Here is a 21,986-nt window from a genome sequence, read left to right as displayed (position 1 = left end):
CACAGCACAGACGAACAAAATGGGTCGTTGTTTGTTGCTAATTAGGCAAAAATTATATTTTAAAAGGTTTTCAAGCGTAAAATGGAAAAAGTTGTAGCCAAAACTCTCATCTGTCTCTCACTTGCCCCACACACAACAGGCTGGCCCCCCTCCCTCCAATACACTCTGCATGCATACACGATGGGGTCATCAGGCGGAATATAAACAACTTTTAGTGCTGGCAAGTGCATCGTCTCTTCTGATAAATATGACATAATCGTGATGCTGCATATTTTTGGAGTGCTTATTAAGGCATCTATTTCGAGTAGTGATGGGTAGATAAAGTGGACAGACTGGAGCAACACTTGAATTATAGAAATATAGAAATTGAATTATTTAAGTACTTTGTGCAATTGAAATGTACTTCACAGTTCCTAAGTTAAATATTATTTCTGTCGCGCTGATTTTATTTGATTTGACTCAATTTATTAATTGAGTCATGCAAATCAAAGAAAACAGACACAAGGAATGCCTTCAAAACGCATTGCATAACAAAACTGAGAAATGAAATGAAACAAAAATACAGTAACGTCTGTAATGTGGGCGGCAGTCAGCTATTTGTGGCATATTTTTCACGCCTCGCTGTTTCACTTACACGCACGAACTAGACGAAAACACTTCTCACTCGTTCCGAAGTCGACGCCTCAGCTCCTTGTGCGCTATGCATAGAAGAGAGCTAAAATATTTGATATGTATGAGTGCGCATATAGAGTGAAAACATTTACACATGTTTGATTTATGGGTCAAATGTGTGATAAAACTACAAAAGCAAGAAAAGCAGCTCTCACAATTCACACACACACACACGCACCCACACACTTGCGCTGGCGCCTGGCAGACAGATGAGTATATGATCCTAGGTCGTGCAGGGTGGAGCGAAAAATCAGTATAGCTCATAAATAATACCGCGCGAATATTCCAGCAAATTATTCAGTCACAAGCATGTCAGGAAAATTCCCAAACTGTGCAATGCACTGAAGGACAGAATATAGTTGTAAATACAAAATATCATATATACCATGTTCTCTTTCACACTGACTGATTGACTTACAGACGGCCAGTCCCACCCATAATAGCAGGAAATCATCTTATTTACAGCAATTACCTGGAAAACTGATTTAAAGATTTAAAGATGAAAGCTCTACCTACGGTAGCCCACTGAGGCCTTTATTTGCAAAAAGCAGCCTCCAGTTGATTGCTGGTTTGTATTTTCTCGACGTTCAGCAAATGGGAGATCATTTATTTTGCTTCGTTGATAGCTCTATCCATTTCACTTCATATAGAAATCATATATATCTTAATATTGCCAATCTTATGAATCACTGCAATCACTTAAGGATTTCACAATTGATATAATTCTTTTGAATCTAGTTGGTTTCTTAATCGACTTTAGTATCATTTTTAATTGTTTCTAATTGGGTATTATGAAATATTAATGGGCATTGCATTTAAACAATTGCTATGTGTGAATAATGCGTCCAGGTTATTTATGAGGCAAGACCTGTCTGGAAGTTTCACGTATAAAATTAAGTCTTCAATTGTACGTATTTTACTTTGTGGATAAATCATTTAAGGCGTCTGAGATTGGCAAATGTGGAAAAGGGGGACGGACAGGCTGGCTGGCTCCTTTGAGGTTTTCAATATGATCGAATTATATATATATAATAAGTGAGGCTCTTTTATTGCCTACTTGTTGCCGCGCGTATGACCTATAAAACTGAATATTACTTAAGTGGCCCACAGTCAAGCAGTTCAATGGCGTACGGCAGAGCACGGGCCACGCGGTCAGCAAAAATTGCATTAAAAGCAGGCAAATGTATTGAAAGTAATTGCGTTTTGTGCATCTCAAGAGCGAAGTCAGCGGCTGCAGCAAGTGAAGTCAATTCAATGGACCAATTTGCCGATGCACGGATAAAGTTGAAAAGTGTTAAAGAATCTTTTATAAATAAAATAAACAATTTGCATGTAAATTTATGGAGCCAATAGTATATTTTTGCTATAGTTTAAATATAGCCTTGATTTATGGCGTCAAATGCCAGAGAATTCCATTTCGGACAGAACCCAGTGAGCTAAAATTGAAAATGACAAATTGCATTAGGGCTCTAGTCCAACAAGAGCACCAACGAGGCAAGGATGACCGCAAAAGTGACAGCACAAAGAGTGCAAAAAGTAAGCAACAATTTTCGGTCTGAGGGCACATTTGTGGGCATGCATGAAGACGACAAAGGCAGCAGCAAATACAACTGCAATTGCCACACAGCCAGAGCAACGGCAACAGCAACAGCAACAAAAATAATAACGAGGCCAGCAGCAACAATGTTGCACATTTTCAAAATCCCATTCTCATCTAGAAGCATTTGTGTGTGTGTGCATTGTGTGTTAATCCTGTTGCAAACATACATACAAATAGGTTTTCGGTCAGTGCTGGTCAAATTTGGCGCGACGCAAGTGAAAACAAATACAAATAACAAACATATGCAGCCATAAACACAACAACGACAACAATTTTAAAACGATTTTCTAATCAAAACACATTACTCTACTACACAGAGTCACCTCATACATTGTTTTACCAAAGCACATGGCAGATGAAAATTTAATCATGCGCAAACCACAAACTTTTTCTTTTTATTCTTCACGTCTACCCTGGATATTTAGTAACGTGAGTTCAATGGGAATATTTTTTTGGCAGTACATGATAGTTTTGATTACCTCAATTATATATATTATGCGAACACCATTTAAATTAAATTTAAATATATTTTTATAAGATACAATCTTGAAATACATATTCCAGAAAATTAAAGGTGGGAGCTCGTGGCTCATTGCAGGGAAGCATCAGATCTATCATCTTTGAAGAAAGCAACATCGCTAAACAACACTTATAACATGTACATATCATTCATATTATCGGGTTCATATTATTATCTTTGCCCGCTTAGCATATCCCAATACACAAGCAAATCTTCTTGCGACCTTATCAAATTATCTTATTAAAATTAATTGCAAAGAAAATGCTTTTATCATGCTATCTTTATATATATAAAAAGTCTTTCATAGACCTGACTTTGTGAAACAATGGTAAAAGATTATTAAGATGCAATTTGAAAATTGAATATTCCGGCCGGATTATCAGGCTCCATTTGGAAATTGAGGATTAATTAGCATTCATATTTCATGGTGAAAATCAATCTTTTGTCTGCTGCACTCACAATAACAAAGCATCATTTGTTAGCCACTCTTAAGAGGAGCTGAGCTCAAAAACGAGAATTGCAGAATATATGGCCTCTAAAATATATTGTGTAATAGCTCTGAGTGTGTATGTCGATGAAATATGCACGAGCAACCACAAAAATTTCATTACATGAGTAAATTATTTACAAAAAAATTTGGCCAAATATAAAAGTAAGAAAAATATTAGAGGGGAGGGCAATAAAGCCCTGAAGGTAGCTTGAATAATTATTCCTATTTGTACACTCTCAACACATAGAAAATGCACGAAATAACGTAGATTTATTTCCTCAATTAGTGTGTTATGTTCCATTAGATAAGTGCTTCTCTGATTTAAAAAGATGTGAATGGGTTTGTATCTGAGCTAGTCGATAGAGCTCGGCTTTTAGATTCCAAATAGTCGGCTTCCAGCAGCTATAACATAAATTTGAACCATTTTAATACACATATACGCATCCTCATATACACAAGCCACATGCTGTGGACTTACCACTGTGAATGCGAAAAGTATCCTCTCGATTGAGATTGCAATCATTGTGTTTATTGCGGAAATACTCGGTATAAAGTTTTCGAGGCTTAAATGTCTTTATGTGGGCAATTACTATTATAAAATGGGTTTCAACTCTGATGACGAGTGATTTAAGGTATCCAACCATCAAATGGTTTTGATCAGCTTATAGGCTGGCATCTGTAGATGTGATTGGTCTCAAGTAAGCGAGCATTCTGTAAGGAAAACTTAAAGTAAGTTAACTAAGAAAACGTTTTTGATTAGAGCGAGCAATAGGTGAAATAAATATATTTATATATCTGAGATTAAATATAAATAAAGCATACATATTATGGGGTCGGATATAGCGTTTTAGCTTTTTCAAAGGGAAAGTGGTGTAAAAATGAAAATCTCTTCAGACATGCCTTGAATGATTTAGATAAACCGCTTTGTGGATGCATCGAAATGTCCATTGCAGCAGTTAAACGCTGTGGAGCATACAATGGTCGGACGCCACAGGCATTTGCTTTGACAACTAACTGGATGACTGCACAGATCCGCCAACCAGCCATGGAAACACGTAGCAGAACATACAGATAGCAATACAGCCACAAATATGGCAGAAAATTCCAACTGGCAGCTGGAGGGCGAGCTACATTTGGCAGCCCGTCACACAGTACTTGCCAGGGAGCACTTCAATGCATGTCAATAAATTATGTAGTGGATTTTCAGCGAGACACAAACATTAAAGCGAAACCTGGGCTCGTGTTCTCGTTATTGTTGTTGCTGTTGTTTTACATATGGCACATAAGTCGCCTGATTTATGTTCAATATATGAGCATGGCTCAAAAGGGATTCAAAGTCGAATGCTTTGGCCTTGGCAGCTGCCCCAATAAATTATAGATTGCGAGCGACAAATGCAAAGAAATAAATGTAAAAAATCAAATCATATTTCTCCACATTCAAAATACACACAGCAATAATAAGAGCAATATTCCGGCCACACAGCACATTACCAGCCATAAAAAAACGCATCAGTTCGCTGACAGAGGCATCCAATATACTCCAACCATTTGGAAGCCAGGCACCAAAGCAAATTCCTCGCCAAATTGCCTGCTCTTTTTATTGGCTGCGTCGAGCGCCTCAAAGGTGCACAACTTGTAGTGTGCTTTTAAGCGCCGACGTATTTCGTTGGCAAAAAATGTGACTCAAAGCAAATTACGCTGACAAATGAAAATGTCACAATGATGATAATTTATTTTGCCTTTGTCAATGGCCCCTCGCACCAGTTGGCACACATTCCTCAGACATTCTAGCTTTCATCCAAAATTGCCAGACCGTACATATGCCACCTGCTGACTAGCGGCCTCTGTCTGTCCCTCTCTTTCTCTCTGTCTCTGATCAGAGCCATAAGCCGTGTGCAATTAAAAGTAAGGTTGGGCAAATCCCATACCAGAAAGTGTCCGTATACCAAAATTGCCCGTGCACTTAAGTTAAGTATGTACGAATATTCGTGGAAATTTTTATTTGCGTGTCATTCAGAGGAATATTTTATTTGATGTGAAAAGGCACATTGATATTCTAAAGAAGCATTATTTAAGATTGAGCTATTTTAATCGTAAAGTGGATAATTGACTTAGAAAAATTAAGATTGCCTAAATCGGAATTGTTTAAAAAATATCCAGAACCCAATCCGCAATTATCCTCAAGCATACAACGTGGGTTGCTTCTAATCATACCTAAGCCAAACACACGCAGATTTAAGTATTGCAATAATTATATACTAATTATATACCTTTGTATTATTAGGATTAGCATATAAGACAGCACTCCCACATGCCTCGCTCTTGGGATTTCATTCCAATTTAAAACAGCAGTTGACATTCCAAATCAATTCAATTCTTTTAAATAAAGGACTCTTTTCAACATATGTATTTATATAATAATATAATCAATTATTTATCTATCTATTAAATCAACTAAAATTTAAGCCTTTTCAGGCATAAATACATACAACTAAGTGTAAAAAATAATAAATATGTCTGAAAGCTGAAGTTCTATAACGTTCTTAATCGATCTCACAGAATAAAAAAAAAACGAATATCAGAAAATAAACTTTATCGGCTCAAGCAGGCTCGGCCATGATTTTGTTTTTAAATCATCGGCAGAAGATATATAAACTTGGTTAATTTTAATAAAATTTAATAGAATATTTGGTATAAAAACAAAAAATGTTACAGAAATCATAAATAATAAATAGGATTAATATATGCAGTCAATAAATTATGCAAAAAATAAATTAAAATAAGTATGAAATATATTATTAATAAGCTATCTATCTGCATAACAGGGTATTCCACGTTCGCTGTACCTTGGAGTATAGTTTTATTTGGAGCTTCCGTTGCTTTGTGAGTTCTGGCAAAAACTTTACGCTTCATATGCGCTGAGTGTTCCTGGCTGTGCGTTACGTTTTCCAGCCAATTCGCCTTGACGCGTCTTGCGCTATTAAACTTTTTGGCATGATATTGCCGTTATTTGCCTTGTGGAGCGAAGCTGGGCTCGGCACATAGCTGAATACAAATATATGTACTTACTTGTCATATAATAAACTTTTATGCTAACGGCCTCTGATGCCTTACCGGTAGGGCGCACACATGGCCTGGGCAGGAAGCACCGGGGACAGCACTTTATGCGCATTCTGCACCGTCCTGGTCTCGGGCGTCCCGCTGAGTCCAGCCCAAACTTTACATTCCTTTCGGTTGCTACTTTATTAGGCTGAAAAATGAAAATGCGTTCGCAACAGGGCCTCTTCTATGTTCCATTCCGCTGTCTATTATGTGCAGCCGTTAAGATATCTGTGTGCCAAATATTTGCATAAATCTTTTTCACCGTGCCTGTGAGTTCCTTCCCAAGTTTGCACACACATTACCCCCGCGCAACGTGCATGTAATTTATTATAACTTTGCAGTCCGACGATTAGAATGTCGGCGGAATTAAAAGTAAAAAGGCAGAGTGTTTGCAGTATTTACCATTTTCATAATAACTAAAAACTTTATTTAAATATTTGCGGTTTTTATTATAAACGTAGTTAATCCTAATGCATGTTAACGCTCAGCTGGCGCTACTCACTTAAACATTAAAACAACTTTATAATCCATTATACTGTGTTCTCATTTTGTTTGTAACAAAATATCATCAACACCATCATTATCTTTTATCTGACATTTATATGTTTATATGCTCATAGTTTTACTTAGTGTTTTTGTTTTTGTTTTTGTTGTTATTATAATTATTATGTCTGATTATAATACTCGATATTACTTTTATACATACATACACAAGGTTTATATGTACTCTTTGCTCTTAACTGCATAAATATTTTATTTTATTTTATTTTTTGTTTTTGCTTTTGTTTATATTTTCGGCTTTCTTTCTCGCTTCTGCGTTAATGTTTATAGCAACATTTGCATACACTCATTAAACATTCCTTTAAATGTCGCGACAAATTTCACTGACGCGCATTTATAATTTTTAATTATTAATATTAATATTTATGACAGCAATTGGTTTTTCTTTGGGAAAGTACACATACTACTACAACATGTAGTTAAATAAAGCAGCTTTTATTTATTCGAATACATATATGCGATTTTATTTACAATTTTGAACGGTTTAATGCCCAGCTAGTCCCTTGCCTTGCGCACGGTCATCACATTTAATAGTCGGCCGGCCATTAAAGCGGACAGTCGCATGCATTTTTAAATGGGAGACATTAAGTGGTGCCAAGCGCAGGAGGACCTCTAGGAGGCGCCGTGAATCGTTATCCTGGGAATAGAAGTACCTGCGCGACCAAGTGCCATCGATCCAGGCAGCAAACTGGGCAAAATGCTTTCAAACAAACTAAATTCTTGGGCGCTACTTGACTTCAGCGGGCAGCTTGGCAAATATAAATGCAAATATTTTGTTGACAGGCATTGGCAAAGTGACTTGCAGCTTACTTGGGAAATACAACCGGACATGATGAAGTTGTGGCCACAAATAAAACAAGCTGCAGAGTTTCGGGACTGTGCACACATACTGAAAACCTTATGGAATACTCTAGACAGTCGAATGACATTTCGAGGAAAGAGATAAGAGCTCTGTATCCTTCCGAACTAGCCCAACGAACGGCTTTGCAATGTTGCCAAACTATGGAGAAACTCAGCTAGTACAATTTATGATTTAAGATGGAAGAGGTGAAGCCCAATAAATTTGTGCTGTTAGACTATACAAATTTAGCTAGACTCACAAATAAAGCGTTCGAAATGCAAACCTGGTAATAGGAACATTGTCAAATCATATACATAAACTTGATGAATAAAATGGATTATTTAGCTTTGCAACTGCACCTGATTAGGTACGGGCAGTTATTGTAAATATTTACATTGCTTACTATGTAGGTCTATAAATATATACAAGTGATTATCATGAAATTTGTCTAAGCTACTGCTGATTATAAACTGCACACGCAAAGTCCTCGTAGCAGACGATATATACAACGAAATTAGCATTAAGTTTGTGTGGCCTTTCGAATATTAGCTTATTGCCACACGTTCTAAAACTGACCATTTGCTTTCGTTTGAATGATTACGTTTATTAGATAGTAGCATATATATGAATTTTACATTATTTAAGTTTTCCTCTAAGTTTTCTTGCTTCTCTAAACTTTTTGTTATCTATTTTACTAATGTTTCTAGTGCTGGCATATGAGTTTAGGTAAGAGTACTATGTACATAGCTGTCCCCGTGTCAGCTAGTCCCAGCCCACTAAATTATACACGCACTTACTTACAACTTAGAGAGTATTTCAGAAGCAGTTGCTGCATCGGCCCAGCAGCAGTTGACGAATCATATGCAACAGCTCATCATTAGCGTAATTAGCTTACCTTTTCTTGTTTTAGTATTTTGCATTGCAACTGCTGCCAGTGGCCGGTGCCGGTGCAGCTACTGCTGCATTGCATCATTCGCGCGACAGCCAAGCTTCATATCTCGATTGCCCTCCAGTGGGCAACCCACTTAGTTGCATACTGTCGCTTGGCTGGCGCATTGGCGGTGGCATTTCTGTGGCGCTTCTAACCAGACAGCTTTAATTTATCACCGCGCAGTAGTTCTCCTCTTATTGACATGGTTGGCCGAAGTTGACGTCGTCTGCTGGCCACCATGGTCGCGGTTAGGGCAGCTGCCGTTCCTGTCTGCCTGCGCCGTTTGACTCTGCAACGGTGGTGTTCTGTTTTCTTCTCCTCCAACTAAGCCTCCCCCACCGCCAGCGCCTACACCTCCTCCGCCTGTTCCCTGGAGCAGCAGCGTGCAGCAGGCTTCCAACAATACAAATGCCGCAACCATTGTGCTAATTACTTTGACTGCCTGCGTTGCCTGTTTCGTGTGGCAAGCCCAGGCCAAAGCGGCAGCAGCTGGTGCCGCATTCGTTTGCATGGCTTCGGGTCGCTCGCCTGTACAAAATGAGCAAACACAGAAGAAAAATTAATGCAGACATTGCATAAATGAGTTACAATTTGTTGGACCCTTTCACAGTCCCAAGTACACCCCACTGACCCCGCTCAGAGCTCACACAGACCACCAAGTGGAACCGAAATACTTATGCCTGTTGTGGTTAGCTCACTAAAATATTTGTACAAAAATGCATAAAGTTTGTTGGGCTTGGAATTGTACAAGAAGTGTACAACAATGCTGAGTGTGTCCTCCATCCTTCAGTATATATATATATATATTTTATATATATGTTATATGTGTAGGGGCGGAAAGGTCAAGTAGCTGCAAATACTTTCAGTGCAATCATCATACTTGAAAGCCTCTCAACTGCATCTGCAGGTAATGGGCTTCAGTTCGATTGAATTCTTCAATTTCTTATTGGTTTGCTAACCGGTTCCTTCCACTTATTTGCTATTTAAGTTATCGTTTAATGCATTTGCCCCACATATGTTTGTATTACAGCAGCCGCCCCTCTAATCTCCGTTTTACTCACCCTGTAGCACGTGGACGCGTATGCTGGCAATTTCTGTATTTGATGGATAGCAGGAGTATTTGCCAGAGTGCAATAAATCCGCATCGTAGATAAGCAAAATTGATTTGGTCTCCTCCGATTTAATGGTCTTAAATTTCAAGCGACCACCCGCAGTCTCCTCGCTGAGCACCTGTGTGTATAAACGTGTGTATTAAAACATTTTCGTTGAAAATTTTGCCTTCGAAAGACATTTTTAGTGGCGGCAGGCAGACGGGCAGGCAGGCAGACAAGCAGACACGCAGGCGGGTAACAAGCTAAATGCAAAAGCATGTTTTCTCATAATCATAAAAGCTAAAATTAAATACGTTACGTATACGCAGCGTAAACAAAAGAGCGAACGCAAGTCGCGCCCAGCGCTCGTAAAAATTGAAACGTTTATCCAGCGGCAATTGGCTGAGCCTTGAGCTTAAGTATTAGTATGAGGAACAGTTTGAGTTTGAGTGCCTGGCGTTTCAAACACTGTGAGTTTTTAGCGCCGCTTCGTGCGAGGGCAAAGGTCAATTATTCCACGATAATTTGATGCGCACACAGAATTTACATTTATCTTTAAAGCATTCTTCCTCTTTTTAATTTTCATAAATTGATTAAGGCTCGATGCAGGCTTACCTTATCCTGATGATACCAGAAGATGTGTGTTGGTGGCTCCGGGCTGAACTTAATGATGCATGTTAGATTTATGGTGCTGCCCTTGTCCACATAGAGATCGGGTCCGCCGAGAATCGTTGCTGTGGGTACTGCAAAAGAGTTAGTCGACAAGCTTCATCAGTCACAGCAATGGGAAATAGAGGCGAAATGTGTAGCACAGCTAAAACGGCAAATTACCGACAAAATATCGCAAGCCACGTGACTGTTTCCAATCAGCAAACTACGCAAACAGCAGAGGAACAAACGTGGAGTTCGATAGCACCTGTCCCAGGTTGACTTATCCCGGCTGAATTGATGCCTCAGTAAACTAGTTAAATTGGCAGCTGGTCATTTCGAATGTCATTTCGTTGCTACAAAAGAACTCTATTTGATGTCACCCAAACTCACTGTCAAGCTCCTAGCTTGTGGATGCCACTTATGCAACCTGTCATTGTTCTCCCATCCGTTGCAATCAGTGCACAGCTTGGCTCTGCGTATGTGATGGCAATAAAAGACATCAGCAAAATGCGCATTCCTCTCTAGCAAACAAAGAAATGAGCAAGAAGCGCATCGTGTGACAAAACAGCTCGCTACAAAGCAAACTCGGACTAATTGGTATTGTAACCCGAGCTGTTATGGGGTCCAGACTCAACAAGCAATTCTATTGCTGGAAATATGCCGTTTAGGGAAAACGATATGCCCAATTATAAAATTATTCGGCTCTTGCTAACGTATAGGTGTATCATAAAGTTCCATTAAAAGCGCACAGTCAGAGAGTTATATAGTTTATCGCTGGGTCTTCGGGTTTCGCTTACTTCTGTTGATTATTTATATAGATGTCAACAATTTTCGAGGTCATATTTATTTCAAAATAAAGCTTTACACCTTTTCTGAGAGAGTCATCTGAACCTACACGTGCATTGTTAAAACAATCCCAACAGCTGTGACACTTGAAGTTAATTGAATCACATATTTTCAATATAAGGCACTGGCGTTCGTTAACTAGTTTCAGTAGATCTGTGATCATAGAATGCAGCGAATGAAGCTTATAGTTTTTCTGTTTGTTCTCTGCTGGAACAAATGTCTGGCGATAGACTTTTGTAATATGCCTGAATGCCAAGGCGTGCACCATTTGGGCTGCGAAAATAATTTGGTAAGACTTTGAACCAGCTAAGCCCTTATTACTCTACTCTCTTCTAGACCTTTCATGAGAGTTGCTTGCGCACCCGTATACTGTTTAACATGCAAGTCTACAGGGACTACCTACTCAAGCTGCACAATAAGTACCGTGAAGATGTGGCATCTGGAGAAATCAGGGGGCTGGCTAAGGCCAGTCATATGCCCGAGCTAATTTGGCATTTTAAGCTGGCTCTGATTGCCGAGTATCATGTGAAGCGTTGTTTACAAAGCCTCGACTACTGTATGGCCGTTTCTACATTTGCGACTCCAGCTTTAAACTATGGCATGAATTGGCTCGATATTAAGTCGCTGCCCAAATACGTGCCATCGACCAACTCCGAGAAACTGACTGTTCAAACGGAACAGTGGATGCACCAGGTGTACAGGCTGGGACTAAATATATTTGATGAGGAAGAACTCAATGAGATCAAAAATATACTCAACGACAACAACAGCTACGTAGGCTGTGCGGCCGCTGAGGATTTGGACCGGGAGGCCAGTCGTTTTGTTCTCATTTGTTATTATAATAATCAGAGAGAACCGTCTTCCCCACTCTATACGGCGGGCACATTCTCAGCCGATAAGTGTGTCGAGGGCGTTAGCGAAGACTATCCACATCTCTGCAAGACGCTTCCTGATAAATTTGACTAATAAACACATAATTAAGCAACAACTAATACGTTTCACTACTGATGACTTTTTAATTAAATGGGACGCGTACTTGAGAAATAAACAAATTTATGCCATAATATTTTTATGAAAATTGTTAGGTCTCCAGACAAAATGGGTAAGGTAAAATGTGGAAAATAACAAACTGACAAAGTTAGTCGGAAAAAGTATTTTCCAAAGCAATTTGTTCGTTAGGAGCCAGAAAAACGTTGCTCCAGCCACAACCGCTTAGCTCGCCTCTACAGCACTTCTACTTCCACCCGACTGGAGGACTTGGCTGAAAAGTGCACATAACTGGCACGAAATATATGAAAAATAATAAAAACAAGCGAGAAAGTTCCAGTCGGGGGTACCTGACTAGAATATACCCTGCCAGCCTCGAGCACGTATCTTCACAAGCAATCAAACAATAACCAAATTGAATAACAATACAGAATTCCTAGCGCAGTCCATGTCATTCCAGGAATTTGCGGTGGAATGGCTAATCCAGCACTACAAAGCAGCTGGCAATTGAAGCAATTCAATCAAATTGAAGAAATTTGATCATGAATGCATGCAAATGGACTGCCTGATCGACAATATAAATGCTTGGTAGGTTCAGCCACGCCTCTTTCACCCGATAATATAACCGATATACCTTCAACTGCCATTTTCAATGGGCTTAGGGTATGAAAGTAATATATGCACATGCTTGTCAACTTCTCAGCTTTCAGCTTCCCCATCTGTCTACGGCAACTGTTAACTAACGCATGTTCTGGTTGCACAGAAGCTTGCCAGGAAGCTGTCTTTAAGAGTTTCACTGCTTATGTCGTATTTTTTACAAACCCGCAACTGTCTGAATGGGGCCAAACATGCCCGCAAACTCGTCATCGCTGGACTGATAGACCCGATCCGCGGCTATGTAGAAGGCATCGTCGTTGTAATATTGCTGCATCAGACTGCTGGTCTCCTCATCAATTATGTCTTACATATGAGGAAAACAATCGAATCAATGAAAATAAAAAAATAAATAAAAAGGGAAACTTAATAAATAAATTATAATTAATAAAAATTTTTTTAAATATAAAATATTAATAATAAATATAAATAATATAGAAGTAAAATAATATTCAAAATTGATGCAATTTAATTATTTAAATTAATTTTGTGGTCTCTTAATTTGCTTTAGAGAGCATATCTATAAAAAATATAAAACATCTACAGAAATACAAAAATACTAATGTGAAAAGGTTCGTTATTTTCAACTTACACCATGCTCAATATACAATAGCACCAATAGCACCAAATAAATCACTAAAATAATATAAAGGTGATGTCACACAACAAAAAGTAAACGCAAATTAATTTAATTGAAATCAATCTTGTCACATGACTTTATGCCCATGTTAAATGTGGAACAAAAAAAATATGTTGTGGCCTGTATCTAGCTTTTCCTCACTCTTTATTTTACTATCATGACAACTTTTCACATATTTTTGGGAAATTCGAGAAACGTTGTAACCCATGTGCGCTTTCGATCAACTCATGTGTTGTTGCAGCAGTTGTTGTTGGTTTTTCTGCTGTTTTCTGCTTGTGCAAGCTTTCGAGAGTATATTGGCTTTGTAGGTCCCGATAACCGTCTTAGAGAGACCTATACAATCCTTATACATGTAAAATAGTCTCGTCTTAGTCTGCGCCTGTTAAAGTGTAAGGATGAATGTGATCTGACTTTTCTGCGCAACTTGACTTCAATTTTAAAGTTAACTTCAGTTTGAAAGTATCATTTTCAATTAATATATTCATATACTGATGCAATAAACTATTTTATAGAATACTTTGACTTTGTTAGCTAGTGTACTTAAATAGAGTATTGTCACAGTCAGTTGCTTTCAGCTTAAAATGCTTGTTACATGTTTTTATTATTTTGTGTATTTTTGTAGCGATATTGCCAAGTGTGCATAATTTACACTTTTGCAAATTGCATGAATATGCAAATAAGAAAAATGCGAAAACCCATAGTAACGTTTGTTTTTTTTCGTGTGACGTGCCGAAATATTACGTATACGCTGGGAGAAGCAACCGAAGTTGAAATATGCAAAAGCCCAACGGCTAAAGCTTCGTCAGCTGCACGGATATATAAATGTTTGGCATTATATATGGACGAGCATATACATCTGCCTGTTTGGATAGTGTACATATCGCTTGACACACTTTTTGGTTTAACTCACCCACAATATTCAAGTTGACCGAATAGCTGCGCACCGGCTGCGTCGATATTTGGCATTCGTAGACGCCAGCATCCCGCTGCTGGGCCCATTTGATTTGCAGTGTCCACTCGTCAATATCCCGATGATAGGAGGTCTGGAAACGCTGATCCGTTGTATAGGTATATGTGCCCACGGTGAGTATGTGCAGATCACGATGACGTATCCAGGCGACCTGTAATATTGTCAATTAATTAACACGGTTAAATAATTTTTAATAATTTTCGAAAGGCTCAATTCAAAATTTGAGCTTGTTTAGCCTTATGTGCATGTTCGCCCACTAATAAGTCTGCCTCTTCAATTGGTTGTGTGTTTGTGCAATTCTTTATAAGGTTACCAGCTCGTGTCTGGCTTTCCAGAAGTGCTAAGCCATATATTATTAAATAAATAATTTATTTTCTCTTTATCATTCTTTTAATTAAACACACAGCTTTTCATTATTCAAATGTGAAAATATGCGCATAATTCAATTGAAAGAGCTTTTCAGACTTCTAGCCACAGACTGTTTAAAGAGCCAGAAACAAAGGCAAATTTAAATATATTAGAGTGCGTTTTTTGTGGTATTTGTGCGTCCCACGCTGATTTGCATTTTGATTGGGCAAAGCAGAAACTTGTGTCAATTTGCTGCCTAATGCTTTGGCCGGCCGTGGTCCCAGCTTTGGCCTCAGTGTCGGGGACAGCCACAGGCCGAAAATGTATGCAGCTCGCAATCTAAATATTAAATAACTAAAAATTAGTGTGCACCACGCATGACAGCCCCGGAAAATGATACTTCCGTGCTCTTAGCCTCGACATTCCTTTTCCGCATTGGCCACTACATTTTGTAAATTTTTGATGCTAAATTTTTTGTATTTATTTGAGCTGCCACTGTTTTGGCAAGTTTTTGGCTGCCTTTTTACGCGGTGGCCAACTGCTAAAGGAACAAGTACACACACACACACACACACACATATGCGGTCGTTGGCAGACGTACAAGCGAACGGACAGACAGCTGGGAATATAGACAGACACTGCGTCAGAGTCAGCCAACTGTGCCAGGCATCCATCTGTGCAGTTCCAGTTGCCGTCTGTCTAATTCGGCAATAACAGTCCAGGCCAGCAAAAAAAACTTTTTTCGTCAGAGTTTTTGCCGCACTGGCAACATAAATTTACCGTTGGCCAGAAACGAGCCGCCAGTTAACTAGAGAAACTTGCCCCGAAATCCCCTGCACACTCATTCTGTCTGTCTCTCTCTCCCTCTCTCTGTCCCTCTTTCCCTCTCTTTCACTGTCTGTCTGCCTGGATGTGTGTGTAGTTTACTGATTGCGGAAGCGGATTTGGTTATGTGGAAATCTATAACCCCCGTCCAGGGTGCCAAACCCGACGCTAAATCGCTTAACGTAATCAACGCTGGAGCATTTATAACTTCTGGCCCAAAACGAGGAGCACCTGCAAAGTTTCTCACGAGTGCATGTAGGCCGCATGTGTATATCCGCAATGCTGAAGTGTGAATGTGAACTATTCGGCTCTTTGGTGTGTTTGGGTGTGTTTAATTGTTAAATCTCATCGTAAATTACGTTTACTGCTTCTCCGCAACAGATTGCGCTGCAGTGTCAGCGACAACAAAGCATTGACTGAACTTGGCCAATGCTCGGGTTGATGAACTGGCTGATTGTACGGCTGTAGGGCTGTATGGCTGTTTGGCCAGCTAACATTTCAGTCGTATTGCAGTTATGGCAACCCATTTAATTGGTTTGCTGAAATTCAATACTTTGTTTAGCAATTTCGCAAGAACTGCTTTCAAGCGAGTGGAGGCAAAAGTTTAAGTGCTGCTGCTCGGGGCAGGCAAAGCCTGGAAAACGAGATGTTAATTGCCGAAAAGAGAATATAGCCTTGGAGCCAGGACCGAACATCCAGCATGTCTCATATGGCAAATGGTCAAAGTTTTTTTAGGCCAGCCATAGAAAATCAAGTGACGCCATAAAAATAATGACAATATCTGGACAGGGTACATGGACAACATGTGTTGGCTTGTGTTTCCTGCCTTAACTTCGGTTCATTGTTTCAACGTCACGTAGTACATAATAAACTGACAGTAAATTTAATAAGCGTCTGCTATTATGGCATACACACGCACACGCACATGCACACGCCCACGCACACACACTACACCACATGCGTCCTTTACCAATATCATATAGCAACTATCTGAGATGGTCGGCATATTGCCAACACTTGTCGCTACATTTTTGTTTATTAAATGTAAATAAAAATAAACATTATTAAAACAGACGCCCCCGCACCAGCAGTTGAGCTGTTGTTTTGGTTACCCAATCTGGTTTCATATAATTTTTGTATACATTTACTTATATTTTTATATATATATATGTATGTATGTATTCTTTTTCATTCTACGTTATCTTAGTGGGGCAGGCAGCTTTTGTGGCTAGTACTGACTACAAAAAGATAGCCATCTGATGATTTGTATTTATGCTTATCTTGGTCTTGCCACGAGCCGTACTCACCGTCTTGTTGCCGAGATGCTTGACACGGCAGCCCAGATATGCGGATTTGCCCACGAGGGATGTTATGTTCCTTGGCATTGTCAAATCGAAATACGGCTCATTCCATTTGTGGCCATGCGGATAATGTAATGGCGGCAGATGTGTTGGTTTTGCATCTACATTGTTGTGATTGTTGTTGTTGCTCACAGATTGCCGCTGGTAGCACAATGTTAGCCCTGCGAAACAGAAAGAAAAGGACACAAATCAAAATAAGTATTATATATTATATATAACGAAGAAATGTATTTCTTCATGCGGAATTTAGCATTGACGTCCGCCAGTGTTGTGTAACGAGCTACTTAGCCTCAATTTTTGTGATACTTATATTATTAACTTATAATATCAGCTAAGCCACCTGAAGGGCAACGGCACTCCTGACCAAGGACATTGCTTCGGTCGCAAACTGGGCCGCGACTTTAAGTATGCTTCAAGCCGGAAACAGGAAACGGCTTAGCCAAAAATCTACCTTAATTCGTACTAATTGCAGTCCTATTGAAAGGATAACACAACTCCCTCACATGTACTCACACATACACATAGACACACCCACATCCTGCTTCTCGTGTAACTAAAACTTAAATTGCGCAAATGACAAACTCATTGTGCCTGGGCTCAAGTGTCGGTGGCAGCTGCATGTGCCTCGCTGGAGCGTCAAGTGCGCCTCTTGCGGAGAGCCAGTTGTTGTTGTTACGGCTGCCACTGGTTGTTGTGCATTTCATTTATGGGCCGCTGGCAGGGGCTAATTTTCTAATTACCCGACGCGTCGACTTTCTATGACTTCGTCAGCATTCGCGAAATGAGAACGCAATGCTTTTTATGATGCACCGAAAGACCTGACTATGAAGTGTTCTGATGTTTACGCTGTGCTACAAAATATGGTAAGTGTTCTACTTGTGATTGACCGAAGCACAGATGCCCTTTGATTAGCCATTGTAGTATATTTTAAGGAAACTTTAAATGCTAAACGAGGAGCCTTTATAGAAATAACAGATAGCAAATCTATCCGCTTATTATCTTATTGATTTCTGTATGCTAAAGATGAAAAACAAAATTAATTATCAATAATATTTGTGGTACGCCAATTGGGATATTGCTATTCTGGTCTTAACAAGGAGTAGTTTAATTGTTACTCAAGAAGTAACTCCTATCTTTACCAAACACTTGCCCTAACTCATGTACCCTTTTCTATCCAATTTTAATGGGCACAGGGTACTAAGAGGAAACGGCAACAAAAGCTCTAAACAGCAAATTTTCGCCAAAAGGCACAGAATGGCAACAAAAATGGAAAAAAGTGGCGGCCAATTTGAGAGCCTCATAAAAATGCCCATGTCAAATTGAGAGGCGTCGTAAAAAAGCTAAAAGAGTGTAAAAGTTTTTTAGAGCTGAAATAATGTTAGCAACAATCACAACATCAACAACAGCAGCGAGCATAGCAAATGAACACAACTTTTGAGTATTTTCAGAAAAGAGTTGACAATTGAAAAACCACAAGCTAAAAGCAGCAAAGGAAAGTAGAAGTAGAAAATAGAAGTGAAAAATTCAGCTTAAAACTGAGAAATAATTTAAAATCATTTAAAAATTCTCCATCAATTCAATCGAGCACTAAACTGCATTTCTTTCAACAGAATTATAAAGCTACTTAAAGCGTAGCCTATCTGTGGTCCAATGCCAATCAAATTTGTGCTACTTGCCTGCTTCAACTGTTTTGTTTACTCATGCAGCCAAGTGTCGTTTAGCCAACGAACCTGAGGCAACTCGCAGCTGCTAGTAAATTCCATGAAACTTTAAGAGAGCTGGCCTGAAGCACTACAACCGCCTTTGACAGGATTAAAATGTGCTAGCGACCCAGGCAAGCAGACGAGTGTGCAGCAGGAGTGGGCGAGCCAACGAATGGACAGGCAAACACTGCAACGAAGTGAATGCAAATAGCAGCGCTCGAGTGGATTGTTGGGCATATGCATATTGCTTTCATAAAAGGCAGGTGGCACAGCGCCTACGACCCTTACAACGCAAATTGAAATGCACTCACAGCAACCTATGGCTGCGCTATGGCAGCGTGGCCGTTGACTATGTTCGGCCTTTGCTGGCAGGTCAAAGGCGTTGAAAAATAGGCAGAAAATAACTGGAAAGTTCGGATAAGACACAATAAGTGTATTTTTGGATAAGCTTAAAGTGTTGCACCAAATACTCCGAGCAACTTTTACATTGCACGATCTTACGCTTGCGTATAAATTTATTAACTTCGTAGTTCGAGTGTGCAGCTTTAATAGCACGCATACGGCTCGACGCATATATACAACGGTAATGGAATTTAATCGGAAGCTGCAGCCGTAAATATTTCTGATTGATTAGAGAGAGAGAGTGAGAGAGGGTATTATGGACATCGAGTCACGTTGGGGCAAGGGAAAACACGGACAATCATAACGCAACACAACGCCACACACATTGCTCATTTGCATAAGCCGTGTTGTGAAGCTTGTGGCTGAGCCCTCGACCCTATGATTCCAAATGAATTATTGGCTTAGAGCTAGGGGACTCATTTTACGCAAAATTAGCCTTGGCATCCGTTGCAGACGACTAACGACAAAACGATTCGTAAAGACTGCAAGATGCACACGATTTCAGTAGAGCTTGGGGCTGAGCTTACACACAATCATATGCCCTGAACTCAGCACAAAGAGCACGCCAGGCAACAATGGCCATAAAACGCTTAGTGCACTGCTTATATATGTATATGTGTATATGTGTGTGTGCCAGCGGGTGTATCTAAACGGTTGTCTGCTTAATGCTCTTCAATATTTATAAAGCAAACTCAAAACCATTTCAAATATAAAACGCAAAAAGCAAACGGATCAAGTGACTATAAGCAACGCAAAAGTAACATTTATTATAGCGAAATAATACTATTCTTTCTTTAAATCTTATTTTATTTTATTTGGATGTACTCATTTTCATTATACCCAGATCCCCATAGCAATGGCCATTTGCCTGACTTGTGATTAGGCCTCTTACATTTTAAAGACTCTACAAGCAGGAGATTTAATTTGTGAATATTCCTCAGTTTTCTCACAGGCATATTGGGTTTCTTTAAAAAGCAAAGGAAATTTCATCCGATCAATATTTCTAAAAATTAAACTTGGTGTAGAAAGAATGAAAAACACTTAGAGCAACAGCTTGATTCTGAGTTCAATGTATTCACTTGTAATTCCACTTTACTTAAGCTCACATTTCCTGCATAAATCTCCACAATGTCCGTAAGTAATAAGACTGAGACTTCTCATTGATGATGAATTAGTAAAGTCAGCACGATAAAAAAAACGAAGGCGAAAAAATGAAGCACGACAAAATAATTCTGAGTTAAGTGTAGTGTAAAAAAGAAAGCTTTCAGCTGCTCTGAGGGAAATGTTACCTCAATTAAAGATAAGTATCAAAGTGCATAATAATCAAAAGGCAGCCAGGCGAGAGACGGGCCAATGAGTAATTCGGTGGCAGGCGGCAGGTGCCAGGGGCCAGAGGCCAGGTGCTCAGGGCCAGACAGCGTCTAGGTTAGGGAGTGGCAGAATGTAAACACGGTAGCGCTACTGTTGCTGCTGCTGTTACTGCTGGCTTGTCAAAATGATTGTCTTACATGCATTACACGTCGCTTGCCTCACAGCATTCTCGGGCCATGGGCGCACCTGACGTATGCGCAATTTTTCACCTGCTCTTTCTGCGTTACTTTTGTTGCACATCGTTTTTCATAGACAGCAAAAGCAACAACAACAACTACTACTACAATAAAAAATACCAACGACAACATGGCTAGTTATTTTCGTGCTGTTTTTACTGCAATTTATGCAGAGAGGAATCCAGGCCAGGGGCCAAGATTCAGAGGGGCAGTAATAGCAACAAAAGCGTAGTCCAAATCCATGCCAGGCCTGCCCTCTTTTGGTCATTGCCTGTTAACACACCCAATGGGAGTTATTAATGTTTGCTGGTCTTTATTTACGGCTTGCTAGCAGGCAGGCAGCCAGTCAGGCAGGCATCGGCATCGAGTCGATTTTTTACCACCGGTCCCGAAGGCAGGAGCAGAACTCGCTGACAAGCAGCAACTACGATGCCAGTTGCTATGGGTCTCCACGCAGTTGATTTAAATTTGGCGTAGTTAATTTTTAACCCAATTCCAGCGGCTTTATTTATGTGAAACGCCCATTTAATGTTGCATTTTTTATTGCCAGCTGGCATATCAACTCGTTAGGTTCCCAAATTTAAGGACCTTAAAACTGAAACAGTGTTTAAATACCTATATTCAATTATGTGGATAAGTATTAAGTTGTGAAAGGCATGCAAATGAGTTTGAGCAATCTTACAGCAATGCGAAGCTGCTCAAATCACATTTGCAGTCCAGTTGAGTTTGAAGATCTTTAGGTCTTCTAGTTTGTTTGCTGGACTTGCCATGTTTCCACAATCATTTACAAGCCAAACTGTGATTTATTTGCTCTTCGAGTATTGAATGTAAATTGGCTTTAACTCTAATTGAAATGAAGTTTGAATTGTATTTCAGAAGAAGCAATTAGAAATTGACATGAGGAATTTAACTTTCGAAATATTACTTAAGTAACTTTAGACTATTTAATTTGCCGATATATGTCAAGTAGGTTAAAAATCAATACGAAAAACATTTCCAGGAACATGAAGCCTAATAAAATATGCATAATTACCAATACACGGGCTTCACGCATTGTCTGTGAGTCGTTGGGGACGTCGATGACCAGAGCTCGCTGATTGTTAAGTGCATGCAACGGAGCTGGTCACAACAGCACGACAACATGTGAATAATGTGCAGTGGCAACGAACGGAAACGGAAGTGAATGTTGAGGGCAGCCAACCAGCGTTCCGCCTCCAAGTTGAGTTTGTTGCGCTGTCGCGGCA

The 21,986-nt window shown here is 39.5% G+C and overlaps 2 protein-coding genes across 7 annotated transcripts in view; one reads left to right on the top strand and one right to left on the bottom strand.

Annotated features, from left to right (window-relative positions):
• Window positions 1-7,167: 7,167 nt before the first annotated feature.
• The window catches only part of LOC111597506 (zwei Ig domain protein zig-8), a 42,944-nt gene continuing 28,125 nt past the window's right edge, over window positions 7,168-21,986 (bottom strand). For 5 of the 6 annotated variants that reach the window (XM_023312272.2, XM_023312271.2, XM_023312275.2 and 2 more), the window contains exons 3-8: window positions 17,037-17,251; window positions 14,497-14,707; window positions 13,115-13,252; window positions 10,424-10,551; window positions 9,779-9,947; window positions 7,168-9,245 (exon numbers count right to left, since the gene is read on the bottom strand). In XM_023312272.2, coding sequence (XP_023168040.1) covers window positions 8,890-9,245; window positions 9,779-9,947; window positions 10,424-10,551; window positions 13,115-13,252; window positions 14,497-14,707; window positions 17,037-17,251 — 1,217 coding nt within the window. In that variant the 3' untranslated portion in view covers window positions 7,168-8,889. The remainder of the gene's footprint in view (window positions 9,246-9,778; window positions 9,948-10,423; window positions 10,552-13,114; window positions 13,253-14,496; window positions 14,708-17,036; window positions 17,252-21,986) is intronic. The other variant, XM_023312276.2, reaches the window with a different exon arrangement.
• LOC111597510 (venom allergen 3 homolog) lies at window positions 11,465-12,326 on the top strand. Its single transcript, XM_023312278.2, has 2 exons — window positions 11,465-11,594; window positions 11,642-12,326. The coding sequence occupies exons 1-2, from the start codon at window positions 11,472-11,474 to the stop codon at window positions 12,269-12,271; spliced, it is 753 nt and encodes a 250-aa protein (XP_023168046.1). The 5' UTR covers window positions 11,465-11,471; the 3' UTR covers window positions 12,272-12,326.

The sequence above is a fragment of the Drosophila hydei genome, unplaced genomic scaffold (assembly GCF_003285905.1).
Source record: "Drosophila hydei strain 15085-1641.00,03,60 unplaced genomic scaffold, DhydRS2 tig00000001-arrow-pilon, whole genome shotgun sequence".
NCBI lineage: Eukaryota > Metazoa > Arthropoda > Insecta > Diptera > Drosophilidae > Drosophila > Drosophila hydei.
This window is presented reverse-complemented; position numbering and strand designations above follow the sequence as displayed.

What these genes read in the sequence shown, in the direction of transcription:
- LOC111597510 (XM_023312278.2), top strand. Translation starts at nt 11,472, where the DNA reads ATGCAGCGAATGAAGCTTATAGTTTTTCTGTTTGTTCTCTGCTGGAAC. An exon ending in TGGGCTGCGAAAATAATTTG is followed by an intron (nt 11,595 to 11,641) that starts GTAAGACTTTGA and finishes ACTCTCTTCTAG; the next exon opens with ACCTTTCATGAGAGTTGCTT.